General features: G+C 36.1%; 2 protein-coding genes across 4 annotated transcripts in view; one reads left to right on the top strand and one right to left on the bottom strand.

The window, feature by feature from the left end:
* The window catches only part of NUP62CL (nucleoporin 62 C-terminal like), an 80,574-nt gene extending 64,682 nt beyond the window's left edge, over positions 1–15,892 (bottom strand). For all 3 annotated transcript variants that reach the window (XM_063084166.1, XM_063084167.1, XM_063084168.1), the window contains exon 1: positions 15,759–15,892. In XM_063084166.1, coding sequence (XP_062940236.1) covers positions 15,759–15,825 — 67 coding nt within the window. In that variant the 5' untranslated portion in view covers positions 15,826–15,892. The remainder of the gene's footprint in view (positions 1–15,758) is intronic.
* A 6,376-nt stretch (positions 15,893–22,268) lies between these two features.
* Positions 22,269–27,522, top strand: part of DNAAF6 (dynein axonemal assembly factor 6) — a 29,718-nt gene continuing 24,464 nt past the window's right edge. The window contains exons 1-2 of the mRNA XM_063084857.1: positions 22,269–22,451; positions 26,300–26,372. Of these exons, the coding sequence (XP_062940927.1) occupies positions 22,269–22,451; positions 26,300–26,372 (256 nt within the window). The remainder of the gene's footprint in view (positions 22,452–26,299; positions 26,373–27,522) is intronic.

The raw sequence follows: 27,522 nt of genomic DNA on the forward strand, positions 1-27,522 counted from the left end.
TCTTCACTAGCAACAATTAATGATAGAAGACAATGGAAAAGTATCTTAAGGTGTTAAAGGAAAATCACTGTGGACTTATAATCCTATCCCAGTCAATACTAATAAAATGGGATGTGACTAAAAATTAGTTTTTACACAATAGCTCAGAAAAGCAATTCTAAGAAATCAGTTTCAAAAAACATTTAATCAAAGCTAAGAGTCCCATTCATATATGCACCACCAAGAAAAAAATGTCATAATTCCTTCTTATTACTTAATTTTTTAATACTTTTTCAAAGAGCTCCTTTCATTGTAGACATAGATTTTAAACAAACATGCATACATGAAGAGAAGGGCATCAGCAAAGTAACTTGGTTAAGGTATCTCTAAAATTCACATTCAGGATCCAATTTTCAACTCAGATTTCTTGATGTCTTCTGTGCAATCAGGAGCACCGTTGAAGCAGCACTTCTTAAAAGAACTCATAAGAGAACGAAAAATCATCTTTGCTATGCTCTTAAGCCAAATGCATAGTCTAGCCTCCTTTAGTCTCCCACATCAGTGTAGCAATAACTAAACCTGATTTACCATCTCCATTCTCCCCCTACAACCACTGGTTTCTAGGAGTTAAAACTGATCCCCCATTATCTCAGGGATTTTTCACCCCAGCCATCCATTAAGCAAGTTTTAATCCTAGAGATTTTGATATTATCTGTGTGCACAGGAACAACTATCATGTCACAACTGCCATCTGACCAAACGACGCCAGCAACTGTTAGGCTCATTTCTGTTTCAAAAATGTTAAAATGTCCAAAAAAATGGGCCGGCCCATGGCTCATTCGGGAGAGTGCGGTGCTGATAACACCAAGGCCACGGGTTCAGAGCCTATATAGGGATGGCCGGTTAGCTCACTGGCTGAGCATGGTGCTGACAACACCAAGCCAAGGGTTGAGATCCCCTTACTGGTCATCTTTAAAAAAAAAAAAAGTCCCCCCCAAAAAAAAAACCTTCTTAAAATTGATGATACAGTATCTCGAATAGTGTTAGTGTCATGGGTATAATGGAAAATCTTCCCAAGAGTAACTCTGAAGGACAATATTTATCTGAATCTTTTAGTTACAACATGCTCATTTTATTTTTTATTTTTATTTATTTATTTATTTTTGTCTTTTTGTGACCGGCCGCACCGTGCTCAGCCAGTGAGCGCACCGGCCAGCCTTACATAGGATTCGAACCCGCGGCGGGAGCACTGCTGCACTCCCAGTGCCGCGAGCACTGCTGCACTCCCAGTGCCGCGAGCACTGCTGCACTCCCAGTGCCGCGAGCACTGCTGCACTCCCAGTGCCGCGAGCACTGCTGCACTCCCAGCGCCGCACTCTCCGGAGTGCGCCACGGGGTCGGCCTGTCAACATGCTCATTTTAAAGTCATATACATGGTTAAAAATTTTTTAATGTGAGCTCCAAATAGTAATTTGAAGTGTAAAAATTCAGACCTGGAAGGCACAGAAAGGGAGGCATTCTGAGCAGAAGCAGAAGAGCACTTGCTATATTTATCTTTATATTTCCAAGGGTACCATTCTCCTGGGATTACAAGTGTTATATTGTTATAAATTATAATAATATTACATCATTATGCTTTATAATATACAATCATATACTTATATATTATATAATATATAGTTATATGATAATATAAATATTGATAAAAAGTTCATTGTTGTCAAACCATGGTTGTTGATCTTGTAATAGAAATTGACAAACACTTTCATATTTAAGTAGTGTCATCAGTACAATATTGCAGGCCAAAAGAAAGTTTTCTGGTGCCATCAAAAGATGAAATTTTTTTCCTGAGACCTTGTATTTATTGACTTTCTATTCTTTTGGAAGTAATTTAAGAATCTTCCTATTAAAAGTAGCATGCACCTTTAAATTTTTTCTCCCTTAGAAATCTGGAAAATAAAACCCCCAAAATCACTTTTTGAGCTAAAAATGCATTTTTGTCACAATTCCAAAAATTTGGAATTCAAAATACCAATGACATTCTTCACAGAAATAGGAAAAACAATCCTAACTTTCATATGGAATAATAAAAGACCTTGAATAGCCAAAGCAATCCTGAGCAAATAAATAAATAAATAAATAAAGCTGGGGGCATAACACAACCCAACTTCATATTATACTACAAAGATATTGCAAACAAAAACAGAATGATACTGGCATAAAAACAGACATTCAGACCAGTGGAACAAAATAGTATACCCAGAAATCAACCCACACGCTTACAGTCACCTGATCTTTGACAAAGGCAACAAGAATATATATTGGGGAAAAGACTGCCTCTTCAATAAATGGTGCTGGAAAAATAGGACATCTATATGCAGAAGAATGAAACTAGACCTGTGCCTCTCGCCATATACCAAAATCAATTCAAAGTGGATTAAAGACTTAAGTATAAGACCTGAATCCATAAAACTACTAAAAGAAAACATAGTGGAAACCCTTCAGGAAGTAGGACTTGGCAAACAGTTTATGAATAATACCCCAAAAGCACAAGCAACAAAAGAAAAAACAAATAAGATTATATCAAACTAAAAAGCTTCTGCACAGCAAAGGAATCAATAGAGTGGAAAGACAACCTACGGAATGGCAGAAAATATTTGCAAACTACACATCTGACAAGAGATTAATATCCAGAATATATAAGGAACTCAAACAACGTTACAGGAAAAAGCCAAAAAACACAATTAAAAAATGGGCAAAGGAGATGAATAGGTGTTTTTCATAGGAAGACATCCAAATGGCCAACAGGGAAACGCAAATCAAAATCACATTGACGAGAAATCAAGAAAGCCTGCCCATTTACAATAGCCACCAAAAAAATAAAATACTTAGGAATTGAGTTAACCAAGGAGGTGAAAAATCTCTATAATGAGAACTACAAACCACTGCTGAGAGAAATTAGAGAGGATACAAGAAGATGGAAAGATATCCCATGCTCTTGGATTGGAAGAATCAACATAGTGAAAATGTCCATACTACCCAAAGTGATATACAAATTCAATGCAATCCCCATCAAAATTCCAAAGACATTTTTCTCAGAAATGGAAAAAACTATCCAGACATTTATATGGAACAATAAAAGACCACGCATAGCCAAAGCAATGCTGAGCCAAAAAAATAAAGCTGGAGGCATAACACTACCTGACTTTAAGCTCTACTACAAAGCTATAATAACCAAAACAGTATGGTACTGGCATAAAAACAGACACACTGACCAATGGAATAGAATAGAGAATCCAGAAATCAACCCACACACTTACTGCCATCTGATCTTTGACAAAGGCACCAAGCCTATTCACTGGGGAAGGGACTGCCTCTTCAGCAAATGGTGCTGGGATAACTGGATATCCATATGCAGGAGAATGAAACTAGATCCATACCTCTCACCGTATACTAAAATCAACTCAAAATGGATTAAGGATTTAAATATACACCCTGAAACAATAAAACTTCTTAAAGAAAACATAGGCGATACACTTCAGGAAATAGGACTGGGCACAGACTTCATGAATACAACCCCAAAAGCACGGGCAACCAAAGGAAAAATAAACAAATGGGATTATATCAAACTAAAAAGCTTCTGCACAGCAAAAGAAACAATTAACAGAGTTAAAAGACAACCAACAGAGTGGGAGAAAATATTTGCAAAATATACATCTGACAAAGGATTAATATCCAGAATATATAAGGAACTCAAACAACTTTACAAGAAGAAAACAAGCAACCCAATTAAAAACTGGGCAAAAGAGCTAAGTAGGCATTTCTCTAAGGAAGATATACAAATGGACAACAGACATATGAAAAAATGCTCAACATCACTCAGCATCCGGGAAATGCAAATCAAAACCACATTGAGATACCATCTAACCCCAGTTAGGATGGCTAAAATCCAAAAGACTATGAACGATAAATGCTGGCGAGGCTGCGGAGAAAAAGGAACTCTCATACATTGTTGGTGGGACTGCAAAATGGTGCAGCCTCTATGGAAAATGGTATGGAGGTTCCTTAAACAATTGCAAATAGATCTACCATACGACCCAGCCATCCCACTGTTGGGAATATACCCAGAGGAATGGAAATCATCAAGTCGAAGGTATACCTGTTCCCCAATGTTCATCGCAGCACTCTTTACAATAGCCAAGAGTTGGAACCAGCCCAAATGCCCATCATCAGATGAGTGGATACGGAAAATGTGGTACATCTACACAATGGAATACTACTCAGCTATAAAAACGAATGAAATACTGCCATTTGCAACAACATGGATGGACCTTGAGAGAATTATATTAAGTGAAACAAGTCAGGCACAGAAAGAGAAATACCACATGTTCTCACTTATTGGAGGGAGCTAAACATTAATATATAAATTCACACACACACATACACACACACACACACAAATCGGGGGGGGGAGGGAAGAAGATATAACAACCACAATTACTTGAAGTTGATACAACAAGCAAACAGAAAGGACATTGTTGGGGGGGAGGGGGGGGAGGGAGAAGGGAGGGAGGTTTTGGTGATGGGGAGCATTAATCAGCTACAATGTATATCGACAAAATAAAATTTAAAAAAAAAAAAAAAAAAAAAAAAAAAAGAAGAGCACTTGCTATATTTATCTTTATATTTCCAAGGGTACCATTCTCCTGGGATTACAAGTGTTATATTGTTATAAATTATAATAATATTACATCATTATGCTTTATAATATACAATCATATACTTATATATTATATAATATATAGTTATATGATAATATAAATATTGATAAAAAGTTCATTGTTGTCAAACCATGGTTGTTGATCTTGTAATAGAAATTGACAAACACTTTCATATTTAAGTAGTGTCATCAGTACAATATTGCAGGCCAAAAGAAAGTTTTCTGGTGCCATCAAAAGATGAAATTTTTTTCCTGAGACCTTGTATTTATTGACTTTCTATTCTTTTGGAAGTAATTTAAGAATCTTCCTATTAAAAGTAGCATGCACCTTTAAATTTTTTCTCCCTTAGAAATCTGGAAAATAAAACCCCCAAAATCACTTTTTGAGCTAAAAATGCATTTTTGTCACAATTCCAAAAATTTGGAATTCAAAATACCAATGACATTCTTCACAGAAATAGGAAAAACAATCCTAACTTTCATATGGAATAATAAAAGACCTTGAATAGCCAAAGCAATCCTGAGCAAATAAATAAATAAATAAATAAAGCTGGGGGCATAACACAACCCAACTTCATATTATACTACAAAGATATTGCAAACAAAAACAGAATGATACTGGCATAAAAACAGACATTCAGACCAGTGGAACAAAATAGTATACCCAGAAATCAACCCACACGCTTACAGTCACCTGATCTTTGACAAAGGCAACAAGAATATATATTGGGGAAAAGACTGCCTCTTCAATAAATGGTGCTGGAAAAATAGGACATCTATATGCAGAAGAATGAAACTAGACCTGTGCCTCTCGCCATATACCAAAATCAATTCAAAGTGGATTAAAGACTTAAGTATAAGACCTGAATCCATAAAACTACTAAAAGAAAACATAGTGGAAACCCTTCAGGAAGTAGGACTTGGCAAACAGTTTATGAATAATACCCCAAAAGCACAAGCAACAAAAGAAAAAACAAATAAGATTATATCAAACTAAAAAGCTTCTGCACAGCAAAGGAATCAATAGAGTGGAAAGACAACCTACGGAATGGCAGAAAATATTTGCAAACTACACATCTGACAAGAGATTAATATCCAGAATATATAAGGAACTCAAACAACGTTACAGGAAAAAGCCAAAAAACACAATTAAAAAATGGGCAAAGGAGATGAATAGGTGTTTTTCATAGGAAGACATCCAAATGGCCAACAGGGAAACGCAAATCAAAATCACATTGACGAGAAATCAAGAAAGCCTGCCCATTTACAATAGCCACCAAAAAAATAAAATACTTAGGAATTGAGTTAACCAAGGAGGTGAAAAATCTCTATAATGAGAACTACAAACCACTGCTGAGAGAAATTAGAGAGGATACAAGAAGATGGAAAGATATCCCATGCTCTTGGATTGGAAGAATCAACATAGTGAAAATGTCCATACTACCCAAAGTGATATACAAATTCAATGCAATCCCCATCAAAATTCCAAAGACATTTTTCTCAGAAATGGAAAAAACTATCCAGACATTTATATGGAACAATAAAAGACCACGCATAGCCAAAGCAATGCTGAGCCAAAAAAATAAAGCTGGAGGCATAACACTACCTGACTTTAAGCTCTACTACAAAGCTATAATAACCAAAACAGTATGGTACTGGCATAAAAACAGACACACTGACCAATGGAATAGAATAGAGAATCCAGAAATCAACCCACACACTTACTGCCATCTGATCTTTGACAAAGGCACCAAGCCTATTCACTGGGGAAGGGACTGCCTCTTCAGCAAATGGTGCTGGGATAACTGGATATCCATATGCAGGAGAATGAAACTAGATCCATACCTCTCACCGTATACTAAAATCAACTCAAAATGGATTAAGGATTTAAATATACACCCTGAAACAATAAAACTTCTTAAAGAAAACATAGGCGATACACTTCAGGAAATAGGACTGGGCACAGACTTCATGAATACAACCCCAAAAGCACGGGCAACCAAAGGAAAAATAAACAAATGGGATTATATCAAACTAAAAAGCTTCTGCACAGCAAAAGAAACAATTAACAGAGTTAAAAGACAACCAACAGAGTGGGAGAAAATATTTGCAAAATATACATCTGACAAAGGATTAATATCCAGAATATATAAGGAACTCAAACAACTTTACAAGAAGAAAACAAGCAACCCAATTAAAAACTGGGCAAAAGAGCTAAGTAGGCATTTCTCTAAGGAAGATATACAAATGGACAACAGACATATGAAAAAATGCTCAACATCACTCAGCATCCGGGAAATGCAAATCAAAACCACATTGAGATACCATCTAACCCCAGTTAGGATGGCTAAAATCCAAAAGACTCTGAACGATAAATGCTGGCGAGGTTGCGGAGAAAAAGGAACTCTCATACATTGTTGGTGGGACTGCAAAATGGTGCAGCCTCTATGGAAAATGGTATGGAGGTTCCTCAAACAATTGCAGATAGATCTACCATACGACCCAGCTATCCCACTGTTGGGAATATACCCAGAGGAATGGAAATCATCAAGTTGAAGGTATACCTGTTCCCCAATGTTCATCACAGCACTCTTTACAATAGCCAAGAGTTGGAACCAGCCCAAATGTCCATCATCGGAGGAGTGGATACGGAAAATGTGGTACATCTACACAATGGAATACTACTCAGCTATAAAAACGAATGAAATACTGCCATTTGCAACAACATGGATGGACCTTGAGAGAATTATATTAAGTGAAACGAGTCAGGCACAGAAAGAGAAATACCACATGTTCTCACTTATTGGTGGGAGCTAAAAATTAATATATAAATTCACACACACACACACACACACACACACACACACAAACCGGGGGGGGGGGAAGAAGATATAACAACCACAACTACTTGAAGTTGATACGACAAGCAAACAGAAAGGACATTGTTGGGGGGAGGGGGGGAGGGAGAAGGGAGGGAGGTTTTGGTGATGGGGAGCAATAATCAGCTACAATGTATATCGACAAAATAAAACTTAAAAAAATAAATAAATAAATATATAAAATTAAAAAAAAAAAAATCACATTGAGATATCATCTCACCCCAGTTAGATGGGCCAGTATTAAAAAGATCGAGAACAACAAATGCTGTTGAGGATGTGGAGAAAGAGGAACTCTCCCACACTGTTGGTGGGACTGTAAATTAGTACAGTCATAACAGAAAACAGTATGGAGATTTCTGAAACAACTATAAGTAGAACTACAGTATGATCCAGCCATCTCACTTCTGTGTACATACCCAAAGGAATGGAAATCATCATGCTGAAGGGATCCTGCACTCCCGTGTTCATCTCAGCTCTGTTTACAATAGCCAAAATATGGAATATCCATCAACAGAAGGATTGGATAAGGAAAATGTGGTATATGTACACAATGGAATATTACTCAGCCATAAAAAAAAAAAGAAATTCTACCATTTGCAGCAACATGGATGAGTTTGGAGAAAATTATGTTAAGTGAAATGAGCCAGACACAGAAAGAGAAATACTGCATGTCCTTATTCATAAGTGGGTGCTAAGAAGGAAAGAAGGAAGGGAGGGAGGAAAGAAAGAAAAGCCCACAATAATATGTTGATCTTTCAGAAGGAGGGAACACATCTGTGGTTACTAGAGGTGGGGGTAGGGAAAGGGAGGTTGGGGAGAAAGTGGGTAAGGGACATAAAAAATAATTATGATTTGTAATAATGAATATGCTGATAATATTGATTTGATCATCATATGTTGTACACAAGTGATGGTAGTCAACACTGTACCCCAAACATATATATAATCAATTGTGCTTCAGTTAAAAAAAAAAAAAGATTCTTTCCCTTCCGACTCATTTAAATTAAATCTTTCATATCCCTAACTTAATTTTTTTAAAATCTATTTTGCTTAACCTGTTTCTGACAAAGATGCTTTAAAAGCCTTCCTTTATTATGAACTGTCAATTTCTCCTTATAATCCAAGTGCTTTTTGCTTTATATATTTCAAGAGTATGTTGTTAAAGGCTATATAGAGCTCATGATTGATAGTCTCTTGGTAGATTTTCTACCTTTCATCATTGTGAAGTGTCGGTTTATTACTAAATTGCCTTAAATCATATTTTGTCTGACACTGATGTTGTCTCACCATTTTTCTTTCAGCTATTATTTGACTAATGTATCTTTTTCCATCCCCTTGTTTTCAATCTTTGTGTGTCATTTTAAGTGTGGTTTTTGCAAACAGCATAGTGGAAAAATTTTAAATTCAATCTGACACTCTCTTAATAAGTGAATTTATCTTATTTACATCTATTGTGACTACTGATACAATTAGACTTTTTCTTCCATCTTTGTGTTTTTTATTTGTCATGCTCCGTGTATCTATTCTCCTTTTCTATGTATTTGGATTGATGGAATTTCCTTTATTCCCTTAATTTTTCCCAGGCTTGGAAATTACACATTCTAATTATATTAATTTGCATGAGTCTCTTGGATTCTTTAACATACAGACTTAAATTCATGTTTTTCTAACAAAGCCTAAAGTTAATCAGTATTCCCTATCCTTTTTTGACAGGATCTCAGCATGCTTTAGCTTCCCCATGCATATCACTGCTTTATTAAAAAATGGAAGACAGACCCGTACTCTCTCCTGTCCATGGCTATCAAGAATATCTGTCTCTGCCTTGTTGAGTTGCTCCAGCCAACCTGTATTCCTCCTCTAAGTGACCTCTCCTTACACAGCCTAACTACAGGAACTTAAAGTTGACAAAACCACAGCTTCGTATGTTGAGCCCAGCTTACGGTTCTATCTTGGATGTCCCAATGCAAGCACATATATTCAAAGAAAGAAATAGTAGATGGTAAAGGGCTTCTGCAGAAAACCCACTAGGCCCAAAGAAATCATCAAAGCTCACTGGAAGGGCTACTGGAAATGGGCAGATGTTTCCTGTCTGGCAGTTCAGTCTAAATAAGGCTTAATGAATTAACTGAAAGGCTGGAGAGAAAGAAAACAATTCAATGAGTGCTGGTGCCTGCCAGACTGTTCTAGTCACTTAAATGCATTGGAGCCTCAGTTTCCTCACTTCTAAAATTCTGGCAGTTCCACTAAGTGAGTAACCAAAATATTTTTTAAATTAAGTTCACAAATGACTCTGCATATATTACCTTGTCTAATTTAATTTAATATAAAGTGCTTTGTGAAAGCTTACCAAAATATAATCCCGGGGTTATCCTTGTTGTCAGTGAAGGATCAGCAAATCGAGGATAATTATGGAACACTCTCAGCTGGCCCAGAGAGTGAACATAAATTGGATTTCAAATTACAATTCCAAAAAAAGTACTGTACATCTATCTCATTTATCAACATGCAAATTATCTGCTCTGTGTACTACCTACTGTCATTTATTGATGCTGGGAGTGTTCTGGGTAGAAGGAAACCTGATCTACAATCAATAAATGGTGATAGGTCAATTCAGGACATACTACTTTATCACTCAAGTTCTTGGACTTCTTAATGTAATATAAAGGGAAAAAGATAAAAGGAAGCACTTATTGAATCTGAAATCTTTAATTACCTAACAACAAATAAAAAAGGAATTTTGATCTCTGTTCTATAGCTGAAGAAACTGAGGCTCTGAGACACTAAACTTTCCTAAGGTCAAGCAACTAATAAGTGAAGGAACTGGACACAATACTTCTTTTCTAATACTAGCTTAGGCAACACATCATTAAGAAGATAAATCTACTGCTTCTCAAAAGGCAGAAACAAGACAAGCTCAAGTACCTATTATAAGCCATTTCATCATAAATGTTTAGGGGCTTCTGTCTCACAAAGTATAAATGATTTTGGGGGAATCATTCGTACTACTATTCCCTTACATTACTTTGAGAAATGACTGTCAAGAGGTGACCAGAATAGAAGCTCAGCCATATAATTTATTAAAAATTGTTCTTACCTTCTTGGAAGCAAATAAGACTATTCTTCCTTAGAGGTAACATTTCCTCTAAACTGTCTAGTCACCTGACAACAATCAAGTTCTACGAATGCACTCCACCTTCTCAAGAACATCATGACTAAGAGAGCTGGCCTGAAAATTCATGCAATGTAATTAGTCATGTTATAGAACCATTCCTATAAATAATAACCTCTGACAATACATATGGTTCGTTAACATATCATTAATTAGAGAGGCAGATGAGCAAAAGTACAAATGCACTGAAGAAACCCCTTGTTCCACCAAGATATAAAGGCTTCCAGAAAAAGTACTGAAGAAGAAAGAAGAAAAATCTAAGCCTTGAAGCACAGTGAGGACCTTTGCCACTGGTAGTTATGGTTGTCAACTCTTGAAGTAGAAACTTTTTTTTTTTTTGGATAAGAATTATTAAGATGCTATTTCTCCCTAAATTGATCTACAGGTTCATAAAATCTCAATAAAATATCCCAACAGATATCTTGTAGAAAACGTTGAAGTAGAAACTGAGCTACTAATGTTTTATTCTAAATGTCTGAGAGAAGTGTAAAAGGTGAGGAGAAATTAGCACAGGCATTTTGAAGGAAACAGGGAGGGATCAAACTTCTAACAGTGATCATTTTATTTTATGCCAAAACAAAATATAGGGCTTCTGAAAATGGTACATTGATTTTGAGTTCATGCTAAACATCTTAAACAGTATAACTTATTGATTATCTTTCACATTAAGTCCTTTTTTCTCCTTCATACTATAACTTCTCAAAGCCATAAAGTCAGAATCTAACTTTAAGAGGTAGAAGTTTTTTTTTTTTATTTCAAAATCCCCAAATTAAGACCAGTTCTCCAAATATTAAAAGTATGATATTGCAGAAGTCTGAATTGCCATGAAGCAGGTCTCATTTTCAGTGAATGATTTTAACAGTTTACAAAATTGGAAAATGAAAGACCAAGATGGGACCAAAGGGGAAGATGGCAGAAGGACCCACTAGGTCCTAGGAGTCAGGCCCTAGGGGAGGGCAGGGTATGTTTATGTTAGGGGAAGGAAGGGAAGAAGAGTCTCAAAGGTGTGGCTATGCATGGGAAGGAAGCTGAGGGACCCAAGAGAGGGCAGAGCATAGGGGAGGAAGGAACAGAAGTGTTGGGGGGGGGGAGAAAAAGAGAAGAGAGTAAAACACTTGAAAGAACTAGTCAAGGAAACAAAGGAGGAATGGGATTCAAATGCAAAAGAAAGCCTCAAAGAAATACCCATATTTAGAAGAATCTTCACCAAAACTTTGGAGAAGTAGAAAAAAAAAACTGGAGAATTCTGACGCATGGTATTCATAAATTTTTTTTACAAGCACGCAAGTAATAAAGGTTGTCATTTAAAGATCTCAAAAGACATCATTTTACAAAATAAGAGGTCTTGGCTAGTATAATGTAAATTTATTTTTTAAAATAAATTTTCACTTTTTTCAGGGCCTCATACTTTCCACAAACTTTCTGAAGTACCCCTTATTTACAAAACTCTTCCCATTCCACTCTCCCCCTGCCCCTGATAACCTCTATTTCACTTTCTGTCCCTGAATTTCCTTATTCTAGATACCTCATTTAAGTAGAATCATATGATATTTGGAAGATTTACATGAATATCTGCATACCTGAAACAACCTAAGTGTCCTCCAATAGGGGAATGAAGATTTTTAAAAGTGGTACAGTCATGAAATACCATACAGCAATAAAAAATAAATAAATAACTGTCTAACATTTAGAAATCTCAAAAACAATTTCGACAAAAAAAGTTGCAGAAAAGTAAGTATGGTATACCATTTATGTAAATGTTAAAGACACACAAAACAATATATTACAAATCATTTATGGTCACATTTCAGTGCACTTATAAACACAGATTGAAAAAATATATACCAACTTCGGAAAAGCCATTATCTCTGGAATGGGAAGGAAATGAGACTGAGAAGGGGTACAAAGATGTAGCTGTAAGGTTTTCCTTCTTAGGAAAAATCAATATCTAAAGAAATGTTTTCCTTCTTAAGAAAAACCAATATCTAAAGAAAATTTGTAAAAATTTTAACAATTATTAAATCTTAGGTGGGTGCATTGATTATGGTTACAACAGCTTCTGTATTTTTTATTGACATCTTCATAATTTTTAACATACTTCATAATTTTATAATTATATTCAAATATAAATATAATTATATAACTTTATATATTATATTATAATTTTATAATAAGTTTGACATATTCCATAATTTTTAAAAGAGGGAATACTTAATATTTTAGAATAACAGAAAAGACAATACATGTGCTTTGAAAAGGGAGATGTGCTAATATAGACCAATTACAGCTTTTATTCTTCCAGTGAACTTAATTGGCTCCTTTGTAAAAATGTTTTTAATTACAAATTAACACACACTCATAATCTTTGAAAAAAACATTCACAAAAAAACTCATCAGTGTGAATGTTATTATGGCTCTTGAATCTGCTTGGACCTGCGATGATTCATATATTTTTAAGTAATTCGTTTTGAAAATGTCTATACTTATTAGTAAAAAAAAAAAATTCATTTAACCTAACATATGTATAAAATGTACCACCACGATTGGTCACTGCTGCTCTAGCACATAGAAACCTAGATGGTCAAACCATACATCCAAGTGGGGTGGGCGAAAACTCCCAGCTCAGGTCCCTGGCCTTCCTGTTAGGCTTCCTCTTGACCCCAGTGTCATGAAAAACAAAAGTTACATAAACGATTTTAAATAACCAAGACTTTACAATACTCTTTTTATAACATGGAACAACTGGGAATAAGTCTTCTGTTGTTGGTTTAGTTAAGCTAAGTAAATTATAGCCAACTCATTCTATGGAATATTAGGCTGTTATTAATAATAGAAAATATAAAGACTATCACAACATAGAAAAAAATTCCCAGAACAGTATAAAATGAAAAGAATAAAAAAACTATTCACAAGGATCACAATCATGTATAAATATGGGAACATATGGATAAGGATAGGAGGGGAACAGAACTATTAGATATATTATATTATGGCAGTCGAATTGAGTGAAATTTTTCATCCTTAATTTCTTTCAATGCTCATTTAATAAACTATTTAACCAGAAAAATTAGTTAAACTATATCCCTTTTTCATAGCTATAAATCCACAGAAACTTTGGGCATATTTGCTAATCTTTTGGATCTTTCTAGTTTCTTTACTTTAAAACCAAGCTAGCAGTCAAATTTAGTTGCTTCAGCTCTGGGATAGGCAAGTTAGGGAAGCTCTCCTGCTGTTTGAACTTACACCTCCGGATACAATCGGCTATCAAGGCAGAATGAACAAGAATATTAGACTTGATCAAATGAGTTCTACTCTCTGAGATACACGCACTGACAGAATGACCCTGGGCAAGTCATTGAACCTTTCTAATATCTATGTTCCTCAACCTCTAAGTTTCTGTATTTACGACATTCTGCATAGAAGCCAAGTGCTTGAAGATTCATCTCAGATCCTGGACCCATCCCCTCTCCCCTACCTCCACAACCTGGGGGAAAATAGTGCTTAGCATTGGACTCCACCTTGCAATTATATCCCAAAGATAAATAACATTTGTTCCTCAAGAAGAAATCTAGTATTTATTGAAAACCTGTGCATCTGGCACTGTACCAAGCACTTCTTATATTCTATATCACACACCTTCCTAGGTCCCACCACAGACCCATGGAACCAATTTCTGGAATGAGCCAGGGCAATCTGCATTTCTAATAAATTCCCTAAGTGTACACACAAGTTTGAAAATCAAATGTCTAAGGCCAGTGTCTTTCAAACTGCGAATGACAATGTAAAATGTGGTCTACATTTTTAAAAATATGATTGGAATATCATAGTACATTGCATGAGTAAGTACTGTTTCTGCAAAACGGTTGTCAGTTATATATTGTGTATGTGTATACGAGGTCACAATATAAAATTTATTTCTTACTGTGAGTCACAGTCAAAAGTTCTGAAAAACACTAGCCGGGCATCACAGACTTAGAATAATACACAATGAGGCAGAATAAAAACAAAAAAGCAAGCAAGGAAAAAGAGATGGCATAACATATATAACTTAAGCTCCACAAGTATCTAGAGAATTAACAAAATGCAAGACACTTAAACTCTGATCCTGCACAATAATAAGGAAAATTGTGGTGCAGGTAATTTGGCCAGAAAGCCAATTACTTTAGCCAATAACTTAAATAATCTACCTCCATTTTTTGTTTACCGTGGATAATAACGAGTAGAATGAACAAGTCACTGAAACTTCACTATCCCCTCTGCCACATGGGGTGGAAGTTAAAAAAAAAAAAAAAAAAAAAAGCATGGTAGCAGAAAGAAGGAAAGCAGTTTAGTTCATTCATAATCGAATTCCAATCCCTGAATCATGGAAAGTAACCATTTATTAAAACCATCCTCTAATCAGTCCCGAATACTCCAAATATTTATTACGTCATTCCTCCCCCCTCCCTTTGGTTTAAAACCAAAACTACTGAATTCATGGGACACTCAGGACACAACTGTACCTCTACGTGAAGACACCCAGATTCCCAAGCAGTGGCTAGCGGGCGGCGCACAGAGCTTTTCCACTTCAAGGCGGGAAAAGCAGGGCACCCGATCCCGCGATTTTCCCGAGAATGGGAGAGACTCGTAGCTCCAGCCCATGCCCCATAGGAGCGGCATAGCGGCCGACCGGGTGCTCTCCCTGGGGCTTCGGGCCCGAAAGCTTGCCCACGGCGGAGAATAAAAAGCGCGATCCCAAACTAGACACACACACACGCACAGCCTCCTGGACGGAAGCACAAAGTGTGTGTCTGTCGCGGGGGGTGGGGAAGGGGCGGGGAGCTGGGGAGTGCGCGCGGAGCGACAGCAAAACATTCACAACACCCGGCCCAGCCGACACTACCCTTCCACCCGCGCCGCCCCGGATCGGCGGGAGATAGAAATCTCAGGTCTGGGATTCACGCTCAGGAAAAGCGTAATGGACAGCAACGGCTACAAACAACCGGGACAAACGAAAATCCTACAAAGTTACCTTGATGGTAACCGCCGCTCCATCTCCCAGACCCAAAGTAAATGGGCAGGGACTGCGAAGCAGCCATAGGGGCGGGCCCGGACCTGCTAGAGTCCCAAGGCCCAGGCCTTCTGCTGGGCAGGTTCTCTCTGGAGTGAAGCTAACGGAGTCGGAGACTTACTAGGGGTCGACCTATTTAACTAGAAAGGGCGGTCAGTGACCCCGATCGGGACGCGCTCGGATTGGCTGAGTCTGGTGTTATTTTTAAGGGAGACTCTTCTGTGATTGGCCAGGAAAGTCAAGCGGGAACCCAGAGGTCGGAGGGGGCAGGGGGAGTGAGGCGGTTGTTACCTTGGCAACAAAGAGACGCAGATCTCTCCGCAGTCTATTTTCGGAGCCTAGTCAGCGACGGGAAAACTGACCAAGGTGAGGAGGAAACCCGAACCTCAGGAGGGGGAAAGGCGGGGTTCTCGGATGCTGTGGCTATTAGAGAAACTAGGAAGACCTCTACTTAGAACTCTGAGAGATACCCAATAAAGCCACAAGTTGCACAAAGTAGAGGAGATCCGTTCCCTAAATTCCGCTGTCCTAACAAAACTCGGTCTCACAGGATGTGAGAGATGGACCACTGGTAGCATACAAGAAATGGATGCCGGTCAACTGTTGAAAGGCCAAAATTACCATTGGAAGGCTTTCCAACTGGCCTCTCAACTCTCACACACGCACTTATTGGTTCTCCCTTCCCGCTAAAAATGACTAATTTGAGAGGGTAAACCGTGTTTCCTTATAAATAGATCCGGGTGCTCCAAACTGAAGCAGCCACTGTACCTTCCGTTTTACTTAAACAGGCACGATTTATTCTGGACCATCATGCCTTAGTTAGGATATACGGGGGACGGGGCGGGGGCGGGTGGTCGTGTAACTGTTCAGTCTGATAAAGTCGGCCATTGCTACGCCCTACGTGAACGGCGCCCTGCGTGAGAGAACTTGAACGTTGTGGCCTGAACGTTCTTTTGGTCAGATCCGCTGAGGAGTAGGCCGGAGTGCAGTGTGAAGAGACTACTCGTACCTAGAAAACCTGCTACCCACCCAGGGCTGATTGGGAGAGTTAAGTATTATATGTCGTTTGACTGTATCTTTCAAAAGGTGAGGAACTGTGTCCAAAAAATTGAATCTGAGCGAGGGCAGAGAACAGAGTTTGACCAGAGAGATAGAGGTCATTTCTCCTAAGAACTTCTTGTTGTGATAAGGATTCAGAACAGACTATTTCCTGAGGGAATGAAGAAAACAGGGCAGTTGAGGAGAAAATTTCAAAGTACCGAAAAAAAATGTGCCACCCTAACTCCTTTTTAGATAGAGGTGGAGTATGAGACCGAGATAGAGCAACAAAGAGAAAATTTGACAAGTGTATTAAGTTTGTCTGAAATGTACTATTCAGCTTTTGGTAACGCGGGATGAATTCTATAGAAACTAAAGATCTGCCTCTCCATATAAAAACCCACTTTTCAAAAAGGATTGGGGGCTGGCCAATTAGCTCAGTTGATTAGAGCATAGTGCTGACAACACCAAGGTCAAGGGTTCAGATCGCCATACCAGGCAGCAACCAAAAAAAGGTCATTTCTTGATTTTTAGGTTTAAGAAAGATTCCAGGTACTTTCGAAAGCATCTTCCGTTAAATATATTTTTGATTTGTAACAAAAACTTTGTAAGTTCCCATACTTACTTATGGGTTGGTACATTTAATGGCAGTGAAAGTTGAATTCTTTTTAATAGGCAGGGAATCACTGATTAAAATTATCAAAAATAATTAATCAAAAATTAATTAATCAAAAATTTTTTTAAAAAAAATAGCAAGTATATTATAATTGAATTCAGACATAGGCAGAAGTGATGTTTACTTTTGTGTTCTCAGAAGAATTTTAATGGAAGGATTGCTAAATAAAGCACTATATAAATAAAGTTACATAAGAAATGCCAAATTTATTTAGAGAATAAATGAATTTGGAATGCTTTGAAATCATTCAGCTATAAACAGTCAATATTTTACATAGGTATATATTTTTACCTATTATGTTCCAAAAGGATACTATTTGGTGATTATTTATAATCCTGATTTTATTTACCATATATACTTGAACTAATAAAATATTTATTTTTCAATAGTATATAATTCAGAATTTTCACTAATTTAACCTAGACTTTCCATCAATTAAAGTCAAAGAGCCATTCTTGGCCTATTTAAGTAGCAGTGCCAGATTCAAACATAGGCAGTATGGCTCCAGAATCTTTTTTTAAATCACTACACTATACTACCCAAGTAATCTAGGCAAAAAGAAGAATACATTCCAAGGTACAAAGGCAGGAAATTTTAGGGTATGTTTAATAAGCAGTTCAGTTTTTAACAGAATGCAGAATGTAGGAGAATACTAGGAGGGGAGGGCAGATAATTAGGATGGGCTATATCCTGAAGGCCCTTGATTGCCAAACTCTAGATGAACTTAAATGCATAACAAATTTACAAATAAAAGATAGCCCTACAAACTAACACTGCATAGTTTCGTAAAAAGGCATCTTGCTTTCGTTTTTCAAATGTGATCTGTTTGTGTCAAATGAACTTTAATATTTTTAATAAATTATTTTAATTTGTTAGACTTCTAAAAAAAACTAGTAGAATCTTCATTTCCATTAAATTTAGAATTTTTTTCCAAAAATTCATGTAATTGTTTTTCTTTTGAGACTTTGAACTATTTAATTATTTATTCACAAAATATTTTGATTCTTTTGTTTTCAAAATACAATATCAACAAACTTGTCATGATTTATTATTTTGTGTTTACAGAAGATCATTATTACATATGATATGGTAAAAATTATTATTGCTAAAGTGCTAATTTTATTATCATGTTTCTACTCCAATTTAGCTATAGTTCGAATCTGTGCCATTTTATGCCAGCATAATTTGGAAGTATAATTTGACCTTAAGTCCAATTCCTAATATGCTTCAGATATATAAAGTGTTAAGAATTATTGCAAATGATTCATTTAATAAACACAAACATATACATGCCAAGGAGTGGCTTCCTCTTCAAAGTAGTCACTTTGAGAAATTAATCCACTTATTCTAATGATGTTGCTATTGCTCAAATAGTTATTTTTGAAACTACCTTTTTAGAATCACCTTGAGGCCTGTAGTACATTCCTTTGAATATCTCCAAAGAAGCAAATTTTCATGTTTTGAAAGTAGATATGATATCTTGATATATCTAGAAATCATTTGGAAATGAGTCTGATGTGTAATCAAACTAAATGATACCATAATGATACCTATTTTCTTGGTGATATATGAAGGCAATTCCAAATGAAAATAAAAATTCCAAAATATTTTGAGCATTGATAGCATGATTTAGATCAGTGTATAGCCTTCCAAGGTGACTATTTTGGAATACAATATTCACATGAATTTAATCATGCTTTATTCAACATTCACCAACTGTTTGAGTGTGTGCTAGCTCCACGTATTGAAGATATTCAGTCTACAGGTATAGCTTCCTACTGCCCACACTGCCCTGCCCCTCACCTAATGAGAATTAGGCCAGAGTGTTTTCCCAGCTAACTGGTATGGACTGAATTAATCTGCTTTCCCTACATCCAGTATCCAGTGTACCTACTGAACCATAACCTTCCTTCAATAACCTCCACTGTGGTAACCAGTGACAAAAGAAAGCCACTGATGCAGTGCCTGGCTGGTTGTCTCTTTTCCAGCTGGAACCTTGAGCCTTGCCCTATTCTGAACCCTCATCTAGCTGCCAACTCCCCTACAATTCACAGGTACTGGACCCAACATCCTATACTTTCACCTATGGGCCAGGACCCTACTTCCCCCTAAATAGGCCTCCCTGTAACCACGACTATTCAACCTTCTGCCCTGAAGCACAGCTCATGTCCAGAAACTCCTGCTGCCATGTCCCTTCTAAGTAGATGAGACCAAATGAGTAGCAATTCTGACTGCTACCTCAGACACTATATTTGGGACTTCTGAATACCATTCTTATGGGTTAGCTTTACTGGTCCCACTTTATTCTCTTCTCACCAGCCCACCACTGAGCTCTCACCAAGCCTCATGATCATGTATCAGTGGGTACTGGCAACATGTGCCAGATAATAATGATATTTTTATGTAGATTTTCATATTTTAACAGACTCTTTCACCTACGTTACATAATTTGACCATCACAACAATTTTGTAAGGTACATAATGCCGGCATAATAAACAATTTCTGCCATATTTGTTTTTTAAAGTCACATTGCTTATACAATCTCCACTCAAAACATTAATTATATCACTGCATCTGATATCTGGATGTATTTTTCCCTTTCATTGTCAAAGGCAGAAAATGTTTCAATAAACTTTTTGCTTTTAATGTTAGGTAAATATTTAATGAACATAATCGTCTAGGAATTTTAAAATATAAACAGGAGCCTTTTTGTTTAATTTAATGTGTGTCAGTTATTCATTTCCATAGCAGACTACCAGACCATACTGTGAGAGAAGATCGTTTTATCACCTTTTATTTCACCTTTCCCAATTTAATGAGCTTTCAATGTAATGAGTTTTATCATTAACTTATTGTGCATCATTATTAGAAGTGATATTCATGCCTACCAAAATTAAATGTTTAAAGAACTAATAATAGCTAATATATGTTGAGTAGTTACTATATGCCAGGCACTGTTCTAAGCTCCTTTATGAGTATTAAGCTACTTAATACTTGTAATAGCCCTAAGAGACAGACACTGTTATTATCCCCATTTTACAGATAAAGAAAGTTAGGTATAGAGAATTTAAATAATGTACCCTTACAGGGCAATTTAATATTTGTTTCATACCCTTGACATCTTCACTAGATATCAAGATTAGTTCTTTATTTTAAAAAGAAAGTCAAAATAATGGTAAAACAAAGGAAAGCCAAAAAGAAAAATACATAACTAAACAAATTATATCTTAAATGTGTGAGTAAGTAAAGAAATTTGGGTGGGGGTAGGGGGAAGCTAGAATTCTACTAATTTGTGGGGATGTTCGTGGTATATTGTTAAGTGAAAAGGGCAAATTGCATAATAATGTATATGATTGTTTTTTAAAAAAATTAAAACCCCTATTGTGTATATATGCATGTGTGTGTTTACATGAACAAAGAGAAAAGTGTGTAAGGATGTCCACCATGTTGTTAATATCGGTTATTTTGGTGGAGAAGGACAATATAAGTAGTTGTTTAATTTATATATCTTTGCATTGTTTTACTTGTTAACATATATTGATTTTGTAATTTGGCAAATATAAAATAAACGGGGAAAACATTTCAAAATGAAAAAAATGGTAAAACAATCATAAGACAGAAGATTTGTGAAACACCATCTGCATGCAGATTGATTTTGACAGGTAACTCTACCAGCATACATTTGAGAATCCCTTTGTATTATTGTTCTAGACACAAGGCAAAAAATTGTGTGGATCATTTAATAAAAGCACTAAAGAAATGTTTCCTGTGAGTTAATTTTATATAATAATGTTTAAAAAATATCAGCAGAAGTTCAGAAAAGATTCCTATTATATTTATGCCCAAATCACTAACAATAAGCCTAATTCTACAGTTTTTATTAAAGTTATTCATTAAAGTCTGATACCTCCAAGATTTTTAAAGATCCTGAATTTCCTACTCCGAATATATAATGGCAGAGATTATTTAAAAGACTGATGTCTGGATAGTAGGTTATAGGTAGTTGTGATTTTCTTATTTAGACTTTTAATGTATTATATCTTAAAATGCCCACAATAGACATATATAGTACCACTGTTATAATCAGAAAAACAATTATTTTACTGTGTGTAAACTTTCACTAAAGTCAATGGACCAACCCATTAGAGTTCTCAAATGGCAATATAATTCTAGGCATTATCAAGGGTTAATTAAGAATTGAAATAAAACAGAAGGCACAGGCCTACCTGAGGTCAAAGTATGAAATGAGTAAATGTCGTTGGGGCATAACCCCCACGTGACATCTTTCACTAAATGGAATATACAACCTCAACAGCACACAGTAGAAAGATAAAAAGATAGTCAAAAAATAAATTCCCAAATAATGACATGTAATCTATCTGACACTGACATACACTTTCTCCAGAGGTACAGTTTAACAATCCCTGAATGATTCTTAAGCATACTAAAACCCAAGAACCACTGTTAATAGGTGCTCAACAAACACTTGTTAATTTGAGTATGAAGTTTTAGTAAAGCAGGCTGAATGCTTGAGTTTGCTTGCTGTCCCAGGTCTGTGAGTTAGCAAAATACATATACATGAAGGAGTTTACAAGGATATTCAAGGAAGAGACAATAGGAAAGAATAAGTGACCCAGGGAAAGTAGGGAGATATAACAATAAAAAAAACTTCATGTCTTAAATAAAAAAGTAAAATACCTTTTTCTAATATCTTCTTCCTCAGAATATGGAATCTGAAAATACAGAAATGGAAAATATGGAATCTGAAAATACAGAAATGGAAAATATGGAATCTGAAAATACAGAAATGGAAAATATGGAATCTGAAAATACAGAAATGGAAAAGATGGAAACTGAGACTATTTCTTCAGTCTCTGTTCTGCAAGCCCTCTCTAGGATGCTTAATCCTGATGAAGAGGACGATTTTGACTCTGAACAGGTGGTTATATACTTGTAGATGCATTACTTCTTACATGGGAAGTTGCAGAAATGTATGTGAACAAATTGTTGCCACCTTGCTGTGGCAGCAGGGCTGTGTCATTTGATACATTCACAGGAGACTGCAGGGTTGATTATGCATGAGAGTATAACCTTTAGTACATTTCTAGCAAACATAATTACATTTCTTCTAAACCACCTGAACACTGAATAGGAAAATAGTTCTGTAACTATGGTAGCAATAGCAACATTTCAAAATGTTTGTCATTTATATTTATGGCCAAGAATGCTTGACAACCATTGCAAAGAGTGATAGCTAGGACTGTTTAAGCCTCGATGGCATTTCCATAAAACAAACAGTTTCAATTATACAGTATTAATTGCCCCCCGCCGGGTACCAGTCCCTTAATTTTTAAAATTTGTATACACATGAAAGCAGAACAGAAAATATTTTGAGCCAAATGATACGACAAATTAGCTTCAGTCTACTAAAATTGGCTTCTCAGTACATGCTCAAATACATCTGTGGAGTTTAACTAGCTGAGTAGCATTTGGGGTCAGGACAGGTAATGCCAGGGAGGCTTGCAGCAGCAAGATGGACTTCATTTTGGGTAGAAAAGTTCCATGAACCAACCTTTGGCTACTCTAAGGTCACTGCCAGTGTTCCCAGAATAACTGAAGCGCTTTTATATAACCCCTGCTCTCCATTCTCCTACTCCTTAAATATCAGTGAACCTTGGCTATCATGCTGCTTATGATTAGAAAGAAAATCTGGGGCAGCAATCTCATACCATAACAGAATATATCAATTGGTGTAGAATTATTTTAATAATGTGTTTTATTTTTATGACCAGTTTACCATGAAAAAATAATCTTCCATGAACATAATCTTACCCCTCCCTCCAATTTTTTTTTTGCGGGGGGACACAATGTGGAAAAACAAGCATATTCTAAATAGGCAGTAAATTCAGTGGCTCAGATTGACACTGGATTGAGCTTCCACCTTCCAGGAAGAACTTGAGTGGAACAGGGCTGAATTAAATAAGGTGAAATGGAAATAAAATTTGTAGAAGAGGAGAACTGAGTCAGCTTGGAGCCAGGATCAGAAATCAGGAAGTTTTAGTCAGGGAAAAATCTTAGTAGAGGCCAAATAAATAAAGAAAAATCAGGACATTGATAAGAGCACTGAAGAATATGTACAACAAATAGGACACAGGAGAAAAAGTTAGGAGCAATATATCAATGAAGTTGGGAAGACAAGCTCAGTTTTGCTACCTTAGTTGAAATAGTAGAGTGATATTTTTCTGGAGCCTACATCCTGGAAAAGGTAGGGTCATTCCTTGTGGAAAAAGTATATTAAGTATTTGAGAAAGCTGTGATCTTTAATAAAATGAACTGGAACTTGTAACTGGGATAGATTCAGAAATAAAGACTTGGGCTGGCCCTGTGGCTCACTAGGGAGAGTGCGGTGCTGTAGCGCGGAGGCCGCGGGTTCGGATCCTCTATAGGGATGGCCAGTGTGCTCATGGGCTGAGCGTGGTGCAGACGACACCAAGCTGAGGGTTGTGACCCCCTTACCAGTCAAAAAAAAATTATTAAGAAGACTTACCCCAGTTACAAATCTTGTTCCCTTTGGCATTTATGTCTGGAGATGTTTATTTGCATCTAGAGGTGTTTCTAGCAGGAAAGATGAGTGCTTATGAGAACAAAGAGGCTAACACCATTCAACTGAGTTGTACAATTTACAAGTGAAAATTACTATAATAATATTTGATTCTATGTATCTGGTTTATAAGCAATTTTGAGATAATTGGTCATTCAGACACCACAGTACAGATATCATTAGAGGGTATGGAATTGGAGTATCAGAACAGTGGGAGAATAATTAATGTTTCTAATAAACTTAAATTTTCTGGGAAAGAAACTGCTTCTCATTTTTAACATGTATTAATCTTGGGAACTGTGAAATGATTACAAGAGTGATGTGGTTTTGAAAACACTCTGAAAAGAGCAAGAGAACTGTTGCATACACATTGGTTCATTTACACTATCCCTCTTCTACATGAATTAAGAATCTGGGAGAATGGGAAGAGAGTGTGTCTGTTGTTTTTCAAATTCATGAGGGAATCTTAAGGCCTGTGGGAAATAAGGCTCACCACTCTTCATAGATATTGTAACAAGGATGTTCTAACTCTCTTACATATTGCAAAGTGGCACGAATTGCAATGATAAATTGCTCAGATAATTGGCTATAGATTCATGGTAAAGGCTCAAATGATGTTCTTATAGAAAACAATTGCCAGATGGTTTTTAATGTTTTCATTATCCCATTCCATCTTTTCACTTGAAAATCTTGTTTTTAATCATATATTTTCATTAAGTTAATAAATTGAAACTCCCCTCTGTTCTGATATGCTGATCCAATCTCATTGTCCATGGGGAGCATACCAATTTTTGTCAAGAATGTTCAAGGTTTTATTTTTACTGATTTTAATTTTCCCTGGAAGGAGGCACTCAACAAAATGAGGGGCCCTCATGTTCCGAGAAATGCTTTACCCTGATTGACTATTAGTATTCTGATGATTAACAATTTAAGAAAAGTACTACACACTTATATGACCTTAGTGATTAAAAAGAGAAAAAAAAGTGTCCAGAATACTGTCTTGGGACTTTCACATAAAAATGCCTGTAACACCTTAACCACAGACATAGCACTTTTGAAACTCCTTTTTGGAAAGGAGTGGTTACTATCTCAGCACTGTTGAGACGTGATAGATTAATTTCTGATTTATAACTATTGGAGTAGTTTAGCATAATAAAGACCCAGGTGAGCTTTCCACCAGCTTTCAAGGGCAGACAGTACTCCCCTTGCTCAAACAGTATAGTCTAACTTTTATGTGTGTCTGAAGTCTTAAAAGATAAGGGCAGGGGCCTGAGAAAGGTTAGGTAGAGGTACTAGTTTGCCAGGATACAAGGAAACAAGAATTTTTTGACTGCTAGCAATAGAGTGAATTGGGGCTACAGAGTCTGACATCAGCAAGAACAATTACTAAGAAATTGGGATTTTCTTAAAATATCAAAAAATCCCTGAGAGGGGCCAATGAGGTCGCTGCCATTATACTAATGGTATATGTAATATGTGTTACACTTATTGAAAAAATGAAGATTGCTCTTGTACAGCGAGTCAGGGGCAGTCCTATGGGACTGTGCATGCTTGCACAGAAGATGGAAAAATAAACTTGTACTTGTGTGAAGACCGAAGTGGTTCAGCATGTATTTGACACTATTAATTTGGAGTTGCTATTTAAATCCACTAGTTCAATGTCATGAGGTGGTAGTGTGGGAAAGTGTTTCAGACCTACAGTGGAAAGAAGTAAAAGTGGTTATCAGGGCTTTTGAATGGATCATTTGAATTCCAAATACTTTTATTTCTATAAAACTTTCCCATACCTCTATCCTCCATCCAACTACCAGACACTGCCAAAACCCAAAAGTGTGGATGCTGTTATACTAGCACTTGGTTCTAATCTTCATAGAAATGAATGTGGTTCATTCCCTTATCCTCAGCAATACATGATTCAGTGAGCTGGAACTGGGGATTTAGTTTCACCAAAGATCAATTCTGCCCTATAGTCTATTAAAACGAATACTTTTTGAAAGGACAAGAAAAGCACATTCAAAATAATACTTGACATCTGTCTCTCTGTTGTACAACAATGATGGGTAATTAAACTAGAAAGCTCTATGAGTTTTTTAGATGGAAAGCTTATCATATTTAAAGTATTACTAGCCATATAGGTTATACAAGTAGTAATTACAGAATGTTAAACTTATTTTCTTCTCCCCCAGGCACATTGTTCATCTACTATTGGAGCCATGGGTCCTGGGAATATTGGACCACCAAAAACAGAAGAGCCTGAAGGCAAGTTATTTAATAAAGCAATATAGATCAATACAATCAATATAATCTTTTTCCTTGGTAGCAAAATTATAGGCAGAGTAATACTAACTCTAGTACTCATTAAGAAGAACTAAATAACAATGTACTGTATACCTGAAAATCAGTAAGAGAGTAGATTTTAAGTGTTCTCTCCGCAGATAAATGATAAGCATGTGAAATAATACTTATGTAAATTAGCTTGATTTACCCATTCCACAAGGTATATGAATTTCAAAGCATCATGTTGTACACCATAAGTATATACAATTTTTGTCAATTAAAAAATAACTTTAAAAAATGAAAAAAAATATGGACCAAAATAATCGTGGAAATGATGAACAGCCATTTACATACAAAGATGCTGTTTTTACTCCTCTGCTGCAGCTAAATAGTTTTTCTAATAATGGGAATTAATTTGCCTTGTATTATACATTCTTCGGCATATTTCCTGGAATGGAAAAGAAAGTCACATGTGATTAGATAACTCTTCATTTTTTAGGATCTATTTACCAAGATGCTTGCTTCTTTACCTTCAACTTTCCTATATTCTGGCAATTTCACAGAATTCATTCATTAACTCATACAATAAATATTCATTGACAGCCTGTTAGATACCAAGCAGTATGATCATCTCTGAGACTACAATGGCGATCAAAATAGAAAGAGTGCCTGCCCTGACTGAGCTAATAGACTTTTGGAGAAGACAATAAAACAAATAACTACACAATTTAATCTTACATTGAGAAGCTTATAAATTAAAATTCATGGGGTTACTTATAAAATCACAGGCCCAGTAAACCAGAATAAATAATTTTTAATGTTTTCCCAGCATTTTGGTCTATACATTTCCACAGAGTTGAACATTTTACAGATCTTTAAAAATATAGAAGGCTCTAATTCTGTTGGTCTTGATCATAGTTACCAGAGGAAGGGCAGGGAGAAGAGGTAATTTTTGTTCATCAATTCAACTAATTGTGAAAGATTTTATCTGGAAAAATGTTTAAAATGATGACTAAAATGAGGTCTGAGGATGGTTTTAAAATTTCGATTATTATTGCTGCATATACTCAAGAGGCTATTTGCCTTACTTGAGAGATTCACTCCATGGCAGACTAGTTCAAACTGGGATGTC

This window comes from Cynocephalus volans, chromosome X (assembly GCF_027409185.1).
Source record: "Cynocephalus volans isolate mCynVol1 chromosome X, mCynVol1.pri, whole genome shotgun sequence".
In the NCBI taxonomy this organism is placed as follows: domain Eukaryota; kingdom Metazoa; phylum Chordata; class Mammalia; order Dermoptera; family Cynocephalidae; genus Cynocephalus; species Cynocephalus volans.